The sequence below is a fragment of the Vanellus vanellus genome (genome assembly GCF_965231255.1).
Source record: "Vanellus vanellus genome assembly, chromosome: 19".
NCBI lineage: Eukaryota > Metazoa > Chordata > Aves > Charadriiformes > Charadriidae > Vanellus > Vanellus vanellus.
The window spans coordinates 5,605,451-5,625,425 of NC_138924.1; the positions used below are offsets into that span (position 1 = coordinate 5,605,451).

At 55.6% G+C, this 19,975-nt stretch overlaps 2 protein-coding genes across 2 annotated transcripts in view; one reads left to right on the forward strand and one right to left on the reverse strand.

Annotated features, from left to right (window-relative positions):
• The first annotated feature begins 1,028 nt into the window (after nucleotides 1-1,028).
• TMEM120A (transmembrane protein 120A) lies at nucleotides 1,029-10,000 on the forward strand. The gene is made up of 12 exons (XM_082493025.1): nucleotides 1,029-1,115; nucleotides 3,578-3,696; nucleotides 4,193-4,309; nucleotides 4,803-4,862; nucleotides 5,581-5,676; nucleotides 5,993-6,082; nucleotides 6,502-6,567; nucleotides 6,928-6,989; nucleotides 7,237-7,329; nucleotides 8,039-8,103; nucleotides 8,654-8,722; nucleotides 8,810-10,000. Exons 1-12 carry the CDS (start codon nucleotides 1,050-1,052, stop codon nucleotides 8,921-8,923), a joined length of 1,017 nt encoding a protein of 338 aa, XP_082349151.1. The 5' UTR covers nucleotides 1,029-1,049; the 3' UTR covers nucleotides 8,924-10,000.
• A 118-nt stretch (nucleotides 10,001-10,118) lies between these two features.
• POR (cytochrome p450 oxidoreductase) overlaps nucleotides 10,119-19,975 on the reverse strand; it is a 31,228-nt gene continuing 21,371 nt past the window's right edge. The window contains exons 6-17 of the mRNA XM_082493024.1: nucleotides 19,312-19,461; nucleotides 18,297-18,421; nucleotides 17,283-17,372; nucleotides 16,707-16,805; nucleotides 15,931-16,047; nucleotides 14,967-15,085; nucleotides 13,543-13,724; nucleotides 13,230-13,379; nucleotides 12,367-12,634; nucleotides 11,770-11,915; nucleotides 11,403-11,488; nucleotides 10,119-11,170 (exon numbers count right to left, since the gene is read on the reverse strand). Coding sequence (XP_082349150.1) covers nucleotides 11,026-11,170; nucleotides 11,403-11,488; nucleotides 11,770-11,915; nucleotides 12,367-12,634; nucleotides 13,230-13,379; nucleotides 13,543-13,724; nucleotides 14,967-15,085; nucleotides 15,931-16,047; nucleotides 16,707-16,805; nucleotides 17,283-17,372; nucleotides 18,297-18,421; nucleotides 19,312-19,461 — 1,677 coding nt within the window. The 3' untranslated portion in view covers nucleotides 10,119-11,025. The remainder of the gene's footprint in view (nucleotides 11,171-11,402; nucleotides 11,489-11,769; nucleotides 11,916-12,366; nucleotides 12,635-13,229; nucleotides 13,380-13,542; nucleotides 13,725-14,966; nucleotides 15,086-15,930; nucleotides 16,048-16,706; nucleotides 16,806-17,282; nucleotides 17,373-18,296; nucleotides 18,422-19,311; nucleotides 19,462-19,975) is intronic.

Consider the following 19,975-nt stretch of genomic DNA (forward strand, 5'->3'; position numbering starts at 1 on the left):
GAGCACCCAGTGGGGAAAGGCACTTACCCATCTGTACCACCATGTTGTCAGAAAGTTACCTGAACACTTTGAAAAAAGATCTCAATGTAATGGAAAGACTTTCCTCTTTAGCTCTGTATTATTTTGGGTCAAGTTTTGGTGCCATTAGGGGAACTCACCTGTGCTGTAGAAGGTGGCAGTTTGGGGAAAGCAAGTCCTGCAGGATGTGGGCCATTATGCAATGCCTGTCTCTTTTGTAAGCAAAGGGGATTATAACCAACCACATTATCGGGCATGTTCCTTACCCAAGTATGGGGAAGTCATTAGGGTTATCTCTGAACAGGTTTGTCGATCCATCGCCTGGAATGGTAAATTTAGAGTTTGACTGTGCCCATGTCCAGCCTGGCAAGGTGACAGTGGGATTTCCCTGTTTCCAAAGTTCCTCTGCTCTGTACGTGCCTTCTCAGCTACCCACAGACACAGCCTCTTGCAGACGCGCTGGCTGGATTGTCTTGCAAGACCACACTTCCCACGCTTCCCACCTTCTAATACAGCAGCCAAACCTCTTGGCACGGCAGGTCATTTTGAAGCATCAATGTCATCATCTGAAACCTAAAATCAGTGCTGTCACACTGCGAATCCTTCGTATTGACATCACAAAATAAAACATTACAGAAAACGCTACTGACCTTTCCTTGCACTCCGTGTTAAGGATTTACCGGGGATTTTCATTTTAGACCATACCCCCCCCCCCGGGTTTGTAATTCAAACATGCGCGGTCGGGGGGGCATTACCGTTCTGTTGGTGAATTTACACCAAGACCCGCCTGAGCTGGCAGCGGACCGGCCCTCGGGCTTCAAAAAGCCCAAGGGAATGCCCTGTGATTCTTTCTTATTGTCCCTCCTTACCCCAGGCTGGCTTACAAGGAAAACCAGCATCAGGCTGCCCCGCCCCACCCCATGGCCCCGCCTCTTTCCCCGCCCCCAGCGGGGCGTGCCCGGAAGTGGGGCGGGAGGCGGTGGCCGCCCATCGCCGGGGGCCGGGGCCGCTCGCCCGCCGCCATCGCCGCCATGGCCTCGGTCGCCGAGTGCCTGCGGGAGTGGGAGGAGCTGCAGGACGGCTACCAGCGCATCCAGGTACCGTCGCCGGGTCCCGGCCCCCGAGAGGGACCGGCCCCGGCCCCGGCCCGCCCTCTTTCCCCCCGGAGACCCCGGCCCGGGCTGGGTGAGCTCAGCCACTGGTGGGGGCCGAGCGCGGAGAGACGGCTCCGCGGTTGCATCAGGGCTCGCCTCGCTCCCGAGTCGTTAACCTCTGCCGAGGCAGCGGTTGGGAGATGGGGCGCAGAGCCGGGGCACCCCGGGGTTATTATCACCGGGTCCCCCGGCAGCATCCCGAACGGGTGCCGGCAGCAGCCGGGGTCTCCCTGCTCCCATCCCGATCGCTTTTGCCCGGGTGTCCCCTGCCCCAGTACTCGGTCGCGACTCGTCAACGAGCCCTTGTGATTCTGGGAAAAGGGTTTCCGAACAGGGCGCGGGGTGCCAGGCTGTGCTGGGCCACCGCCACGGAGCTGCTTAAAGCCTTGCCTGGACGTGGGGGTTTGGTGAAAGAGCAGGGGTTTTCCAGGGCTGGTCAGTCTAATTGTCCTGCCTGCAATGGATGTGGCATGGGGACATGAGCTCTCTGGGTTTCTCAAGGCTACGAGGAGCACTGCCTGGCATGGCATGGCCGGGAGCAAGGTGTGCCGATGCTGTTTCACGCTCCTTATCGCTCCTCTCAGCCGGGCTCCAGCAAACCCAAAGCCAGCCTCGCAAGGGGAGCTGGCCCACAGAGCGGAGGTAGCCAGGAATCCGGCCACACTACAGCTGGGTGTCTTGTCCCAACACCTCTCTTGACCCCGGGCACCCTCTCTCCATGCCCTGTCACCTACTGGGGCTGGCTGGGGGCTCTGTGCTGGGAAGGTGACTGCTATTGGAGACTTTTGCACCTGCTTTGTGTAATCCCCAGGGCGCTCACTGCTGGGGGAAGGAGTGGGCAGGATTCAGCTCAGACAGGGGTCACCCAAGGAAAAGGTTGGCTAACCGTCTTCTGCTGTGGTTCAGATCAATCAGCTGCATCTGCACCAGTTCCCTTTTCCCCCTCCTTCCCCCACGGGAGCAGGGCGAAGTGGATGTTGTTGCAGACACGCCACAGCTGTGCCCAGATGTGGGACAAGGGAGGCTTTGAGAAACCTCCTCTTGCTCCATAGGGGTTGCATGGATGTCCTGGGTCGCGCGCTTTGAACCCTGTGTGCAGCAGTGCAGTGCTGTCCCTTTCCTTTAGAAACCTTCTCCTGGGGTGGCTCCTGGTCCGGGTTGTGTCCAAGCGTGGTGCTTAGATGGTGTATGGAGCAGCAGGACCCGGGCCGGCACCACTAAAGGAGCTGTCACAAAAGCTGCATGCTCTCAGTTAACTCCAGAGCAGGAGAAGGAGGTGACTCCAGATGGGAGCAGGAAAGCCTGATGGTCAAGCAGGGAGTGTCCCATGTGAGATCAGGGCCATAAATCACTGCTGGGGGAGCCGGGGCTGTCTGGGATCCATTCCCACCCTGACACTGCTTGTCACCAGAGGGAGAATAAGTTGTTTCCCTCCTCTGCGTTTTGGTTTCACCTTTCTCCTTTGGGAACAGCTTTGAGATCTGCTGATAAAGTGCTTGATAAGAGCTATGGAGGCTAAAATGTGTGTACGTCAAGGTCTAGTCCAAGGGTTGTTGCGAGCAGTGTTTAATTCTTGGTGGAGGTGGCATTCAGGCTGCCTGTGGTCGAGGTGAGGCTGTTTTCCAGCTGACCTGAACAAGAAGGAGCATTGATCCAGCATGCTCTCTCCTTTCCTTTCTAAATATAGCGGAAGAATGGCATCTAGCCTTACCCAGGTGCGGTTGGGTTACCACCGCACGAGGAGCCGGGCAGTTGGCCGCAGTCCTGCTGCAAGTCCGTCCCCTTTGTCTGGCTCATTGATGGGCTCCTTCCAGCTTCCTGGGAGGGTGCTCGGGATGGAGCCCCAGAGCCATGAGCCGGGGCAGCGGTGGGTGCTGCACCGACCTCCAGGTGACCAGTGCTGGTCACCCCGTCCCAGCAGTCAAAGCCACCGCTCCCGGCTGGCTGTGACCCCCGGTTACAGCCCTGACCCCAGCAGTGTTTTTTCCCTCAAGTCTTTCCTATCCCCTGTGAGCAGTCAATGGTTTCCCAATCACGGGATCATTCTCGGAGCGAGACCGTGTTGCTGGCTGGACTTTCACAGCCCGCAGCTGGAGGGGGGCTGCACACAAGCCACATGCGAGGGCAGGACCAGGCTGTGCCGTGGGGATGCAGCTGCACCTGGAGGTAACTTCCTTGGGAGTGGGGATGGACATCCCCAGGGGCTGCTACTGCCCCCACGGAACCAGGGATGGCTGCAGGCTGTCCCCAAACACACCTGGCCTTCTGCAGCCACCTCTTTGTCTTACCCAGCCTGCTGTGCAAGTGGAGTTAGAGACAGTTTTTAACAGATGTCCCCACAGGGAACCCAAGGACGGGAACAGCTGGGTAGGCAGCTGTAATGTGTGCTGGTCTCTCCTTCCCAGGATAATCACAAGCTGTACAAGCAGAAACTTGAGGAGCTAACAAAGCTGCAGGATGGGATCTCCAGCTCCATTGCACGGCAGAAGAAGCGGCTGAAGGAGCTGTCATTATCCCTCAAAAAGTAAGTTGGTGTCCTGCTACAGGGTGGGACGGGAGGGCAGCAAGGACAGGGCTGTTGAACTCATCTTGCAGCTCTGTCTCCAATACAAATGTTACCCCAGCCTCACTGAGAGCAAAGTGCTGTGGGGGTCTGGACTCACCCAGGCCTTCCAGATCTTCTTCAGCTTCCCTTTCCTCTGCCTTTGCAGTTCAGAGCTTGCAAGGACTTTGCAGGTAACTTGAACTGCCCCCCATCCTGCACAAGGCTCTCTCCAGCCTTCCTTGAGGAGAACCTCATCCAGCCTCACCTTGCTCTCATTCCTGCTTCCTTTTCTTGAGCAACACCCCACCCTGACACAGAGGAGCTCACCCTGCAGATGGAGTCGTGGACTTGTCTCCAGTCCGTCTTCCCTGTCCTTGGGGTGTCCTTGTCTGAGACAGTCCTGTATCAAGAGCCAGCATGTGCTGTTCGTGTTACAGACGCTATCCTGATGCCAGCGCCTGTGTTTCCCCCCCAGATGCAAAACCCATGTGAGTCCTGAACAGGAGTCATCCATCCAAGAGACCCAGAACCTAATAAAAGAGAGGCAGAATGTTTTCTTTGAGATGGAGGCCTATCTACCAAAGAAGAACGGGTAAGAGGCACCTTGTCTCTGGGTGGAACACCAGGTCCTCCCTCCGGCTGTAATGCTGCAAGGCTCAGACCTGCTGTCACCCTGCTCCCGGCGGTGTCACAGCCGTGCTGCTCCCCTAAGGACGCCTGGGCAGGAGCCAGGCTGAGCCACTGCAGCTCTGCCCTCGTCCCCCCTCGCTCCTCTGCCTGCTCATGGCCTTCACCTGCCCTTGAACGGTGGCCATGCTTGGGGAGGAGCCCCAGTGAACACCCCGTTGCCCATGGGAGGTGGGGTGTGCGCTCGGGTGCCCGTCCCCCTGCCCTTGGGAGGAGATGCCAAGGCGTTTGTGCCAGTCACGCCGCCTGGCAGCTCCAAGTGGAAAACAGCTGGGGACTCATTCCCAGCCCCGCGGCCTCAGCGGTGGCACGAGACAGGACGGCTCTGCCTGGCTCCCATGGCAGTGCTGCCAGCTCCCGGGCAGGCATCCGTCCTAATGTGTCTTCTCCCTCCCCAGGTTGTACCTGAGTCTGGTGCTCGGGAACGTGAACGTCACGCTGCTCAGCAAGCAGGCTAAGTACGGCCCTCTCGTCACTGCTGCCGTGTGCTTTGCCTGGCTTGGGATCCCCTTGTCACCAGGAAACAATGACTTCTCCCGGGCTGAGTTGCCACATGTGCAGACATGTGGCTGGCTCGGTCTGCCTGGTGCACATTCCCTTCCCGAGCTGTCCCCTGCTTCCTCTCCCAGAATCAGCTGAGTCCTTGACTCCCCCTTACGCTCCTGTCACCAGGCTGCGACAGACAGTTAGCTCTGACAAGCTAAATAGGACCCTCCACCAAAGCTGTGTCTGGGTTTCCCCCACATTAGGGACTTTCAGGAGAGGCAGACTTGTGCAGCCACTGGCAAGCCCCCTCCTTTTCCCTTGGGAAATACCAACAGCTGGTTTTGGCCCATGAGACCCACACACATGCTGGGACATTACTGCCAGAGGTGCTCAGCCAGGAGCCCGTGTCCCCCTCCCTCAGTTACCCAAGCCTCCCCTTGAAGAGCTGAGCAGATGCCAACCTGCCCAGCTTCCCAGAGCCACCCACCAGGTTGGCATGGTTGGGGGGTGACTTGCAGTAGTGTCACTGCCTGGTGTGCTCTCCTCAAAATATCCAGGGGTTGAGGTTGGTCCTGAGCATGTTCCACACATTCCCAACAGAGCATCACTTTTGTCCAGCCAAGTGGGATGGAAGGACAGACATTTGCAGCAGCCACCTTGCTCCAAGCTTGTCCTTGTGCTTCCCTGCAGGTTTGCATATAAAGATGAGTATGAGAAGTTCAAGCTCTACCTCACCATCATCTTACTCATCGTGTCCTTCTCCTGTCGGTTCCTCCTCAACTCCAGGTGAGTTTGGCTTAGACACTGGGCAGAGATCTCCTCCCAGGGCCCCTGTGTCCTCCTCTCCCATCCTGAAAGGTCCAGAGCTGAACAGGAGGTCCTGACAAAGAATCTGGCTGCTGTCCTGGAGGGGGGGTGGCTTTTGTGGCTGCTGTGGTCTTGCTGTGGTCTTGCTGTGGTCATGTTGGATGGTGGAGAGGCAGGTCTCCCCACCTGCAGGGTAGTTGGGCATCTGTAGTGATGCCTGTCTTGGTGCCTGTGCCCCAAATGTGCAGGTGGTGCCTCTGCCAATGCCTTTATACCATGCTTTGTTTGTCACCAGGGTGACAGATGCTGTCTTTAACTTCCTCCTGGTGTGGTACTACTGCACCCTCACCATCCGGGAGAGCATCTTGATCAACAATGGATCCAAGTGAGTTCCTTGGGCTCAGGGAGGGGTGCATGCAACGAGTTGGTTCTTCTCTGCAAGGCCAGGGAGTTGGGACCCATTGCGTAGCTCCACACTTCCCAAGGGAGCAGCTCCCTCCTACTCGGGGTGTGTAACAAACCCCGGTAATGAGCTGTACGAGCAGGGCAGGAGAAACTCCCTGTGCAGAGGCGATGCGGGAAGGTGGAGCAGCAGTTGGAAGCACCCCAGCCCCTGGGTGGTGCCTGGACCGGAGGCACTGGGTCCTGCTCCGCGCATGGCCGTTTCGTAACCAGCCCTGCTCCTCACCTTGTCCTGGGAGCTGGAGGGTCGCTGGTGCTGGGCTGGCTCTGCTCTCCTGGTGTGCGTTTGGGTCTTGATTTGTGCTTAAGACCTGATGCCCCTTGTCTGTGTCTACTTTCCAGAATCAAAGGCTGGTGGGTTTTCCATCATTACGTCTCTACCTTCCTCTCAGGTGTCATGCTGACATGGTAAGTCTGCCTCCCCCTGGCCTGCTTGGGCTGTGACCAGCTCAGATGAAGCTTCGCTGCCCTAACCTATAGCCGTAGTCCTGCTCTGTGGACGTTGGGCTCTAAGAGCCAACTCCACGTGTTCCTCAGCCAGCCCAAGCGCCCTAAATGAAAGCAGCCATCAGCACCTCTGTGCAGCAGGTGGGGTCCCTGGGCTGGGAAACATGAGGTGTTGTGACATGGTGCCTGAGTTGGGGTGTCCCCCTGTTTTGGTGGGAGCCGGGGCGAGGGACAGTGTCGGTGCCCCAGCTCTGGGGCAGGCAGGGCTGGCTGCATCCCCTCTCAGCCCCACGGCTCCCTGCCAGCATCATGTCTCCACAGGCCGGACGGGCTCATGTACCAGATGTTCAGGAATCAGTTCCTCTCCTTCTCCATGTACCAGAGTAAGTGCTGCCACGTGAGTTGGGACGGGGGGCTGGGACCGTGGCTGGCCTCGGGTCCGAGCCCGCCTGCCCACCTGGCTCTGCGACACAGGGAGACCTGGCTGTAGCTGCTCACAGCTCTCGCCTCACCTGGGTTTTCCCTCGGCCTCTTTCCACCACCCTGGCATGGGGAGGGTCATCTCAGAGCCAGGCTGATGCTGAGGCTGAGAGCTGGTGCCTACTGACCGCAGCCACGCTCTCCTTGCAGGCTTTGTACAGTTCCTCCAGTACTACTATCAGAGCGGGTGCTTGTATCGGCTCCGAGCACTGGGCGAGAGGCACAACATGGATCTGACTGTGGGTAAGGATCTTCCCTTACTGGTTGTCCCAGCCCAACTGGACGTTCCGTTGCTGCTGCTGCAGGGCCCATGGCTGCTAGCAGCCTCCCTCCCAGCACCAGGCTAGTGCTCAGCTAACTGGCAGCTGTGGTTTCTGTTAAAGGCAACAGTGACAGTTATTTTTGTTTGGAAGTTGGTTTGACTGTGGTTTATCAGTGGCAGAAATGGTAAAAGCTACAAAAAAAGCCAAAGCTCTGAGAGCAGCATCCCATAGGCTGATGCCTGTCTCCTCCTGCTCTCCTGGGGCCACCAGCCCATGGCTGGCTCCCTTGGGATGCAAGGTAGTGGCAGATGTGGCTCCTGGCGTTCAAGCTTCTCCTAAGAAGCTACTTCAGACATGAAACGTCCCTCCAGCACCCCACATGCTTGTGGTCTGCCACCCCCCCGACCCCTCCAACAGGGAGTGCTCGGGATGAGGGACAGCAGCTACAGGCGAGGGCAGCTCTACCACAGCACCTTCCTCCAGCAGCACATTAGCCAAGGGCTACGAATCCCTGCCACAGTCCTCCCTACAAGTGCCCACAGTGAAGCTGCATTAGCCTGGCAGGACCTTCTCAGCCAGGCACGGGGCAGCCACTGAATCTCCCTACCGGCAACCTCAGGAGCTGGGCTCCGTCCAGTCCCCTGGCTAGCATGTTCTCGGGTCCCCATGCAAACCTTCATCCTTTGCAGAGGGCTTCCAGTCCTGGATGTGGAGAGGCCTCACGTTCCTGCTTCCCTTCCTCTTCTTTGGGCAGGTGAGTGCGCACTGATCCTTGTGGGGACCTGCCAAGAGGCCACAGCCTCAGGTGGGAGCGAATACTGTGGTATTCCTGGCTGCGCTTGGTAGCCTGGACATCACACGGGTTCCTGCAGGCTCCTGCGGCCATGCAATATGGATACCAGGGGTGGGAAAATGCTTTGAACAAACACTGAGCCTTTGCTTTTCCTCCAAAGCACCACCACCCTGACTTGGCTAGTGAGATGGGGAGGAGCTGGGGTAGTTCTGCCAAGACCTCAAATGATGTGCAAAATACAGCTGAGGGGCTGATTCAGAGAACCCTTCCAAAACCCTTCTGAGCTTCAGCTCTTGAGCTGCTGCTGCTGGAGGGCTAGATCTTCCTTGGTCAGTCAGATAATTTAGGCTGATGGATGGTCTGAGGCTTCCTCCTGGCTGTTGGGACGTGTCCCAGCTGGAATCCAACTGAGGTCTGCGTGGGGTTTGTGCCCAGAGGGAGCAGCTGGATAAACATCATCATGGGGTCAAGCCTTTGAAAGCAGAAATTCCCCTAAATCTCTCTCCTGCAGTTCTGGCAACTCTACAATGCTGTCACCCTCTTCCGCATGATCCAGCACCCAGAATGCAAGGAGTGGCAGGTAAGGGGGCTCCCAGGCAGCTGCCCTGGGGAGGGGGATGTCCCTGGAAGCCCCTCATGCTGACTCATGCCTCTGTGGCTCCCTCAGGTCCTCATGTGTGGCCTCCCCTTCTTCATCCTCTTCCTGGGGAACTTCTTCACCACCCTCCGTGTTGTCCACCAGAAGTTGCAGAACAAGAACAAAGACACAAAGCGGAATTGAAGGGGGACAGCATGGGGGGCCAGGACTGTTTCTCCCCACCAGCTCCATCTCCCATCCCCATCCCCTCGATGCCGTCCGGACTCTGGTTTCTCACTCTGTTCCTTGGAAGCCTGTGGGGGTGGGACAGAGCTTGGGGCCTGCTCGCAAATAGACTGCGTCTTCACTGCAGCGCTGGATCCGAGTCACTCACCTAGAGGCAGGAGCGCCCTGCAACCCCTCTCCCGCCTGCCTTCCTCAGGAGAGCAGGCTGCCTGGAGAGCTGCTCCCCTTCCTTTTGTCCTGAGGACTTTTACTGGGATGGTTCTCCTGGGTTGAGCCCAGACCTGTTAGCGCTCCCCACCCTGCTGCAGGCAGGGGGCAGCCTGGGGTGCCCAGCCTGGGACGAGGCAGGGTCCAGGGGTGATGTATGCCTCTCACACTGCCCTCCTGGGGTGGTCGAGGCTCTTCCCCCATCCCTCCCCAGCCCGGGCAGCCCCTGGGGCTTGAAGGCAAAGTTACAGAGGCCCTCGCATCTCATCGGCTGTGGGCAATCGCTCCCCTGGCTGCCCCCTTTGCTTTCAGGGAGAGCTGGAGGCTGCACACTCATGCTGCCTTCCAGGTTGTGTCATACCCCAGTTCCTCCTGCACCTTCAAGCCGCAGGACGGAGGGGTGGGAGCACCATGAGCCTGAATCAGGCTTCACACTGGAGCTGTGCAAGGAGCACCCTGGTCTTGCATCTCTGGAGGATGCACACGTAAAAATAAAGGGAAGGTGCTGCCTCGGGTTGCTGGAGTGGTCTCAGAACAGTTTGCATGCTCCACAGTTTTGGCTAATCTGGCAGCAGAGGGAAGAAAAACCCTCTCCAGCTGCCCGGTAGGATGGGGATGGGAGGGCAGTGCTGTGAGCTGCCATCTCCCTCCTGCAGCAACCCCTGGCCCACGCAGCCCCATACCACAGGCTACAGCCAGAGCTTCGGCTGCCCAAAGCAGGGCCCAGCAGGAGACCAGGGGAAGAGAAGCCCTGTACTACTGCCAGAAACTCCTGAAGTGTTGGGAACCACCACAGCTGTGCTTCAGTCCAGAGCCATCCACCTGGCCCCCCTCACCACCCTGCCAGGGACTGCCCCCTACTACCTGTTTCTCAGGTTTCCTCCTGGTTAGCAGCCGTTGCTCCCTCCTGCCTCCCTCTTCCCAAGCAGGAGGGCAGGAAGCAAACTACAGAAACAGTATTTTTATTGCAAGGGCAAATGTATTTAAATAATTTACAGTCATTGGAAAGCCTGAAAGTTTTTGGGTTTTTTCCCATGATTAAATCACAAAGATGTTAAAATAAAAACAGTATTAAAAAAAAAATGACCGTACACAGCATGAGGGAGGGGCTGGGCACAGGGGAGCTGCCGGCTGCAGGACCCCAGGGAACAAGCAGGACCCCCACCCCCAGGCCAGGTCTCTTTTGGAGGGGAGAGGAGCCATCCCCTCCACGCTGTGAGCTGGAGCGAAGGCAGGCAGCGGGGGAAAGGAGCGGGGTGCCTGCGGGGTCCTGGTGGTGTGGGGCAGCTCTGTGCCCAGAGCTGGCTGCCAGCCCCACATCCTGGAGATGGCCAAACAGGGTGGGAAGGGAGGCAAGGACAGATGGTTGCCCCATGCCGTGCCCTCACACCAAACTCGCAGCACAGGGGGCTGCTGGCTCCTCCAGCCCTCTGCTGTCCCCAGGCTGTCTGTGCCAGCAGGCCAGGCTGGTCTCCAGCCCCAGGGGATAAGGCAACACCTTGTGTTCAGGGAAGGACCCCAGAGCTCCCCCAGCACTGTCTGTCCCTCCTGCACTACATCAGTTGTGTCCCTGACCTCAAGGCAAATGCTGGTGCCATGAGGTGCTCCCCGGGGTACCGGGGGCACCACGGCTCCTGGACAACAGCCTCAGCTACCCCCCGTGCCCTTCTCAACCCCTTCCACCTCCCAGGGTATAGAGCCTGGCCCAGGAGGGGTTGGGAGTGACAGTGGGGTAGCTGTGGGCGGGGGATGACACTGTCACCCACAGCAGCAGTGGGCAAGCAGGCACTTTCCACCTCCCATGGGCCCACACCTGGGGACCCATTCTCTCCCCAGCCCCGCCAGCCCTGCTCTTAGCTCCAGACATCCAAAGAGTACCGGCCCTTTGTCATCAATTTCTTTACATAGTCCACAGCCTGGGCCTGGCTCATGTTCCCAAACTCGGCCACGATCTCGTAGAAGGTGTTCTGCACGTCCCGTGCCATGTTGCGAGCATCCCTGGAAGCAAGAGGATCATGAGTGAGGTGGTAACACACGAGAGCCTGGTTGCCTCTGAACACAGACAGTTCGCTTACCCTAACCCATCTACTTGGCCGCTCACCCTCCTCCAGAACAAAAACAGCATAACCCTCCCAGGGCTTGTAACACACAAGTGGGTAAACTGAATCATGCTCCTTTTCCCAAGTATAGGAATGTTTTCCCAAAGTCCCTTCCCTGCCACTGCACTTACCCGCACACGTAGATATGAGCATTCCCTTCATTAACCAGCTTCCAGATGTTCTCCTTGTTCTTCTTCAGTAAGTGTTGAACATAAACCTGGCAAGAAACAAGGTGGAGATGAGCCGAGAAGGGCAGAGTCCCCACACCACCGAGCTGCGTCACAGTCCATGGTGAGGGCAGGGAAGCCAAGCCCATGCTGGCGGCTCCAGAAGACAACAGAGGAGCCGAGTGCTTCTGCGACTGCCACAGCCGCCCCCCCCAGCAGCAAGGCCCCAGGCTGGGAGTCTCCAGCCCTCGGGAACTTTTCTTTCCCCACTGCTGTGGCTGGGAGCGATGCTGGGTAGCATAAGCAGGCAGCTGGGGGATTAGAGTGGTACCTTCTCAGCCTGGTCCCTTGAGAAGGCAACGTTCAGCTGGGTGAGGACTCCCTCCTGATGGAAGCGGGCCAACTCCTCGCGGTAGAGGTAGTCCTCACGCTCGTGGCGGCAGCCATAGTAAAGCACCGTATCGCCCACCTCTTTGCCTGCAGAGTCACACAGCACCCATCAGCTGGCTCCCTGCAGCCCCCAACCCTGACCCCCCCCATGTCCTCCAACCCAGGGGAGGCAGAGCTGTGCAGCTGCTTCTGTTTATAGGAGGAAGCTCAAGACTGATTCCCAGAAGTACCTATATGCTTTAGAAATGAGTAAGCAACTTGACTTTGGGTATTTGGAGATGTGCTGCCAGAGGTCAGAGAACTGGCTCAGGTCTGTCTGCCCCCCGAAATGTCCTCTGTGGCCAAGAGCGGAGGACAAAGCATCTTCATGCTGGGCAAAAACACTTAGCTGCTGTTCACACTGCTCCACCACTTCCGCTTTTGATTAGACCTGTCAGCGATGCAAGCAGCACAAGCTGCACCTTAGAGGCACCAACTGGCCCCGCAGAGCACCGTCCTGCTGCAGCTCCAGTCCCTGGGGAAGCTTCTGGGCACTCACCTTGCTGCTTCAGCCAGGCCCGCTCCTGAATGAAGCCGATGAAGGGGGCTATGCCAGTCCCTGGTCCGATCATGATGACAGGCGTGCTGGGTTTGAAGGGCAGGCGAAACTGTGACTTCCTGACATACATAGGCACCAGGGAGCTGCTCCTGTTCTCGCCAGGCACCTTGTTCTTGAGCCAGTTGGTGGCCACCCCTTTGTTCAGGCGTCCTGCTTTGGTCTCGTACTCCACCGTCACAGCACAGATGTGGATGGCGTTGGGGTGAACCTGCAGGGACAGGATGTCAGTGCCAGGCAGAGAGGCAGCCCCAGATGAGGTCCTGGGCAACCTCACAGCTCAGTCCCTTGTGCTCACGGATGGGAAGAAGTTTAACCTAACATTAATGTTGGGACAGCTATTCCTCCCCCAGCAGATCAAGTCTCCAAGAATGCTCCACATAGGGCTTCCGTCTTGTGCTCAAGTTCTGCACAACTGCTGAAGTTTCCCCCATACTGCCAACAACCTCAGGGCTTCAGGCAAAAAAATAAAGAGCAAGTTTTGACCAACCTCTAAAATGCCACCTTGCTTCCAAGCCCTGAAAGATTGGAAGGCCTATGGGTGAAGAGGAGCAGGGCTGCAGGGAGGGTGGTGGTACCGGGGCAGAGCTGTCTGCAGTGTGAGACCCTTTCCAGACCCCATGGAAGTTGGGATAACCCCCTCTTCTCATGTGTAGAGAGAACTACAGCTGTCCCCCTCACAGAAAGGGTCACCAGAGCAAATTCCCTGTGTCCTGACCCCAGCTGAGAGGGGGGACGGTGGCACTGTGGAGCTGCAGCTGAAGTGGTCGCTCAGCAGCCTCAGTCCCTGCTGGAAGCATGCTCACCTTGGAGGAGGAGGCGATGGAGTAGTAGCGGGCCTGCAGGCGGGGCAGGAGCTCACACAAGTGGTCAATAGGGGGACGCAGTGAGGGCATGTCCTGTAGGATGGCCAGGATGTTCCTCCGGGCTTCCACCACCCAGCTGAGGTAGATAGCCTGCAGGAAAGGAGGGCACACGCATGACGACTTCCCTAGGCAGCTAGTGACAAACACTCCCTCAGTTGGGCATGCAGTGCCCAACAGTCCTGGATCCCTTTTCGGGGATCCCCCAGCACCCAGTTCAACCCAGCAGCTTTGCCGGGAAGGCCACAGCTCCCACCTTCCCCTCGGCAGCAGACGATGCCATTTTGCGGAGGCGCTCCTGCTCGCCGGTGTCCGTGGCGTACTGGGCCAGCTCATAGAGGACATTGGTGCGGGGCGGGTTGGTGATGTCCAGGTAGTACGTCAGGGCTGTACGGTATGACGTGGGGCAGGGGAAGGGATGTTTCTTATTGGATTCCTCTGGAGTAGAGAAAAGGTAGAGAAAAAAAAGTTAGAAATCAGCAACCACATGCTGTTATGTTAGAGATTTCATGCCAGCAGCTACATGCAGCGTACGAGAGCTGGAGACAGAGCAGGGAACTGCCTTCAGGGAGCAGAGAGCAGCCCTAGGGCTGAATCAGTCTGTTGGCCAAATCCTTGATCCCACAGTGAAGCAGCTCCAGCACAAGGCAGCTCCCTCTCCAGGCAGCTACATCCCCCAGCAGCATATTTTGCTTCACAGATGCTGCCTGACAGCTTATCAGCAAAAACAGAAAAGAAAAAAAAAACTAAAAAAAAAACAAACGTGCTCCCCGATGAGGCTCTCTGCCCCAAGATATCCATGGACAGAGGCACCCAGCAAACTCCCAGACCAACTCCTGCTCTGCTTGGCTAATTTGGCATCACACACTTATGCCTCCTTCAGATCTGGCCTCAAAAGTGTCCTTAGTCTCCTTCAGCCACAGACGCTTGTGCTCACAGTCCCTTGGGAAAGGTAAGTGTCAGCAGTCGAGGCTGGAGCCGTTCTGTTTAGCAAAATAAGAGCACTGTAAGGGACAGGAATGACAGTGTGAGGCCAGACAGCCTAGGACATCGTACAGTGGGCCACAGGCTCCAGCCACTGCATTGAAGCCACTTGGCTCTCTGGAAACCAGGAGCCAGCTCTCGGGCTTCTGGCCCAGCATCTCTGGTGCCTCAGGTCAGGCTGCACCGCTTCAGGAGTAAGATGGGCAGCAGCTGTCATCTCCCTCCTGCCAGCAGCCAGCTCCGCTGGGAGCATTGCCCAAGAAAAGCTCTTTGTATCAGCACAAGCGCTCCCTCCTGGCAGTTCAGTCCCCAAGCCTGTGCCTCCTCCAAGGACTGAATAACAGCATCTCAGACATGAAGGCCCCTGCTGAGCTCTGGGGCTGCTGCAGCACAGGGATGCTCTGGCGGGCTGATGCTCTGTAATTAGGAGCGTACCGTTACATAATTTGTTGTTGAACAGGCACACCAAATATATTTTACAACTGACCCACTTGAGCTGGCTCTCAGCAAGCAGGCTCTGTGCCACTGCTGCTAAAATGGCACTGCATTTGGAGCTGCCACAGGACATCTCTGTTTGCCTGGAGAGACCTGGTTGCCCTGTGGGACCTGAAGGTGGTCTGGCTCCTGCTCTGGGGGGAAGGACAGAGGCCACCACAGAAGGAGAATTGCTGATGCACAGGGGTGATCCATACTCACCATCCAAATTGTTTAGGGACATGATCGTGTCCAGATCCGTGCCCAGGATCTCACCAATCTGATTGACCAGAGAGGAGTCGTTGGCTGGGTAGACCGCCACGTGGTCCCCAGACTCATACCTGGCATGAGAGCAGGAAGAGAGCAGATGAAACACCAGCACTGCTTCTCTTCCACCCCAAGCCTGAGCTGCTCAGCTAAAAGAGAGGTGAGCTAGGGCAAGGGGTAGTACAACACTGAAATGTGAGCTGCTACACAGTGCCTGCACAATCAGGGACCCTGAAGAGTCAGTGGTCATAGCAGAAAGGACCATTGTGCAATAGTGGTTTTAAGAACCAGGTTGTTTTTTCCACAAGGAACCTCCAAGATAACAGCAGTTTTGCCAGAGACTTCAACGAGGCCAGACTTCCAGCAAGGACAGGCCAACTCCCTCACAGCCAAGGAGTAAAGCTGCTCAAAACCTCTGCAGTATTTTGTTATGTTAAGCCACCTGAATTTGTAGCTTTCTCACAAGCACACACAGAGGAATTTAAGCCAGCAAAGAGGGTTTCTAAGAACAGGGCATTATTTCCCCTGTGCTTGTACACTTAAGCCAGGCAAACCCAGGCATGAGCCGTCCCCAGCTCTCCCCTCTCTCATAGCTCACCTGCCCGCTCATTTTTTGAATAACTCCTTGAGAATTCTTGCAGATGGGACTGCTCAGGTAGGATGGATACGTGCGATCAGCTCTGGAAGGGCACAGGGCAGCCAGCTGGCATGGCCAAGCACTGTGCAAGAGCTGGGAGAAAGTCCTGATATGAGGTACCTGATATGTGGTACAGAAGCCCAGAGGGGCAGTGTTAAGTAATTATGAGAACAAGGTCCCCTTCTGAAGTGCTGGAAGAGGCCAGTGCCACATCCTTGTTCTTTGCTCCTGATGCAGGCTGCTCTTGCCAAAACAGAGGACCAGTCTCCCACAGGGAGCTACCTGATTTTGGAATTGGAGATATCCAGCTCCAGGTGCATAAGGTGTCGCTCCCCACCTTCGTTCAGCTTGCGGTTCTCCGTAACCTGGGCCAGGAAGGGGTTCTTGGCATCGAACGGTCTGGAAGGAAAGACAAGGACCCTCCGTGTTACTCTCCTGCAGGCTCACAGTGCTGCTTGTACCCAGGCATGTTCCCTCTGCCCCCAGAGCAGGCTCCCATGATTTCACCACAGCGCTGTGCCGGTTCATGTTTCAAAGCACACCACAGCACAAACTAAATTATGATCCTGCTGCTACCCAAACTGGCACAGAGAACATCATTTTCCTTCTAAGCGCAGTCCAGCAGTCAACAGCTTCTGTCCCATTAAGAACAAGTAATGCAAAAATCAGAGGGATTGTCCCATCTCAAAGAAATATTTCAGCTTGGAATTAATTTATACAGCTAATCTCCCCACAAAGATACTGCAAGCAACCATCACACATTAGCTACCCTGGGTGAGGAAAGGCTCCAAGTGACCTCAAGACAGATGCTGCAAATGTGACAGCCAAACAGCACATGTGGACACTGCCACCTTCTCAGACACTGATGATTCATTAACTGGGGAATCCCCGAGAGTCCCAGGGGAGATCCGAGCTCATTTCTCTTGGGCAGAGACCTGCCACATGGCTGCATTACAGAAATTACACTGCCCGCATAGCAAGTGTTGTTAAAAACATCAAGGATCCATCCACCAAAGCCTGGCCCACGTACATTCTGCCCAGGGTGGTTTGGCACTTACGGCTTCTGATTCTCATAGCTCTTGAGACGACCCATCTCACCAGTGTAGACTTTGTTCATGTTCACATCTGTGTGGACCACCAGCTCATACTGGCGGATGCTAGAGGAGGAAGGGGGAGAGAAAAGAGAAAAAAGTCAAGCTGGAAATCATAAGGTACAGTTGGAACCATCATCTGCTTTGCTGGATTTACTGCAGTTCAAAAAAAAAAAAAGCAACTTCCACCCCTTCACCCCTCTTGAGAGACTGGGGAGCAGGCAGACCATGCAGAAAGCCCAAACCAAGAGGAAACATCAGCTCCACTGGGAGCATCACAACCCAGGAACGCCATCCACAGAGGAACCAAACCCATCACATCACCCACACAGAACAAAAATCCAGAACTGGCTTCAAATGTGCACCAGGACAAGCTCTGTCCTAACAGCCCCACTCACTGTTCTACTCCACATATGCCCTCTCAAGTCTGGAAGGGGAGGAAGTGCCCAGGAAAGGGGATAGCAGCTCAGGGCTGACGGCACAGCCACCAGTCAAAGGTGGCCAACCTCTCTGGCACCTGAAAGAACCGGGTGCCATACCCACCTGGATTCTTCTCCTGTAGCCTCCACCCCAAAGTGCTCACACACTGCTGGCCAGAACTGCTCTCTCCAGGTGATGAAGTCTTCTTCCAAGCTAGCCAGGGCAAAAGAAAGATTCAATAACCTTGCCCAAGGGGGAGCAAAGCAGCATTCCCAGAGGAGCCATTTGAGATCCCTATGGACTTCCTCCCTCCATCATGGGAAAAGGCATTTGCCTGTGGACCCAGGCAGTTTTGGTACCTCCACATGCCCACAGATCAGGAGAACATCTTCAGATCACTAAGCAGGTGGGAGGGAACTGTTGCTATACCAGCCACTCCTCCCTTCACCAGGTCTGCCAAGGAAGGCTTTGTTATTCAGGCTTGGTCTTTAACCAACTCAGCTCCCCCTTGCCTACTCCTGGCATTAAGTCACCTTCCTAGAAGGCAGATTCCACCATGTCAATGCTTATTTTTCTGGGCTCAGAGCCTCCCCCACACAGGACATCCCTCTCAGATCTTGCACCCCTTAGAGGCAAAGCCACAGGTTGATGTAATTTCCCAGGTTAAGCCACTACCAGCAGGGTGCTCAGGTGAGCATATAGAGCTCAAAAAAAAAAAAAAAAAAAAAAAAAGAGATTGGCCAAGTTGGAAAATTGCTGCCTTCTGCCATAAAACAAACAGTTCACACGGAGACAGAGTTTGTCTCCTCCACAGGGATGAGTGGGCCTATCTGTACAGGCTGGGTGAGCAAATGGAGCTGTAGCAGGCCAAAGGCAGAGGCTGCAAAGCCTCCCCAGGTACACAGCTATGGTCATTTAAAGCTGATATGGGATTTCACCAGGCACAGTATCCCCTAGGATGTTCCAAGTGTACACGGATCTGCTTGGGGAAGACAGAACAGACACAGAGACATGTCAGCCCCCACAACTAGCGCTATGGATTTTAATTCTGTCTTAGTAGTAGAGCCAACTCCCTGCCAAGGTCCCTTCCGTGATGCTTTACCAGCTCTGCCCAGCCTCTCAAGCCAAGCTACTCACTTGCCATCGTCATCTCCTAGCCCAAGTTCAAAGATACGTTGAGCTCCAAGCTCCTCCAATCTCTTGTCCACATACTTTCCCATGGCATTAAAGTGCTCATAAGTCTTGTTCCCCAGACCAAAGACCTGCAAGAGAACGCTGATTAAGCATGGAGAAGCAGGGGCTGGATTTTTCCCATTCTACCAGCATCCTCTGGTAGTAGCACCCAGCAAAGGATGCTGAAGAAAAAGCATGGAAGGCAGACAACAAGACCTCTCCCAGCTCCCCATCAGTTAGATACCTCTGGACTTTCTGAGTAAGAACCTACCACTGGGAAGTGCCTGGTCAGTAGGCACCACCACCTCCCCGGAGCCAGGCCTCGGGCATGTCAAGAGGATGCATGTACAAGAGCTGCCTGCGCCATCTCCTCAAGGGATCAGTAAGAGCTCAGACTGCCTGGAGACTAATTGGTGTCCTTTGCCTCCCACAAACCGCTCAGCAAATGTTTGCTCACTGCTTTATACAGAACAGCTTAACATCTCCAACAGTGGATTTTCTCCTCATTTGCAATTATTATGCTGCCTAAGGAATTTGGCCGGGGTTTAGGTGAGGTGGCTGTATCTCAGCCAATTATTCAGCTCAGCACAGGAAGAGCTACACAGTCCTTCAAGTGATTTAATTTGCGGGAGAAGATCTGGCCCAGGGCTGCTCAATTAGCTTCTGAACAGCAGCATCAGCCTGTGACTCATTTACAGACCTTGTATTCAATGCCTGCTGGGCTGTTTGTGGCAAGACCTTACCAGCAAATCCTTGTGATTTAAGAAGTGGAGAGTGTACTCTGACATCTGCATTTAAAGCCCCCCACTTTGCAAGTGTCCACAAAGCTTGGAGAAGACAACAATACGGACCACATCCAACACAGGCATACGAGGCATAGACATCATGTTGTGCCTTTACCCAAGCCATGTGCAGGCACAGCGGAGGCCTTTTGACTTTCCTACCCAAATGCAACATAAACTGGAATTGTGCCACTTACTGCAAATCGGAGACCCGATAAGTCAGCATCAGCCTCCTGCAGCCAGTCGTAGAAGTCTTGGGCATTGTCTGTGGGATCCCCCTCGCCGTAAGTGGCCATGCAGAACACGGCTAAGGACTTGTCAATCTCAGAGAGGCGGCTCAGGTCCGACTACAACCAAAGGAAAGAATAAACCCTCAAGGATCCCACAATGTGGTTATTGTGCAAGCCTGTTCCTACTATGCAACTACCTCTGGTGTGCAGAACAGCACCACGGAATGTCAAACAGCTGATTACAAAACAGGTTGGAAAAAGCCAAACCCACCCAAAGTGTCAGGGGAAATAAAGCTAACCACTCTCACTGGACTGCAAGTCAATACTTCTACACCCCACCACAAAAGCAATAGGATTTTCCATGCCCAGCTTTAAGGGACCAGGATTGTTTTTCATTCTGCAGAGCAACAGTGTCAATGCCTCTGTGCAAGACTGCAGCAGTATGGGTTTAATGCTAACTACACAAGGAATACGGAGCAAGTTTCATGCTGCCAACAGATGACTCTCAACTCCCAAACACTCCAGCCTATCTTCCTCTTTCAGTCGTGTTGCAGTGTTCACCCCAAATCCATAGACTGGCACAGACCAAGCCCACTTCTGCATCTCTTGGGCAATCCCATTTACTTTACTC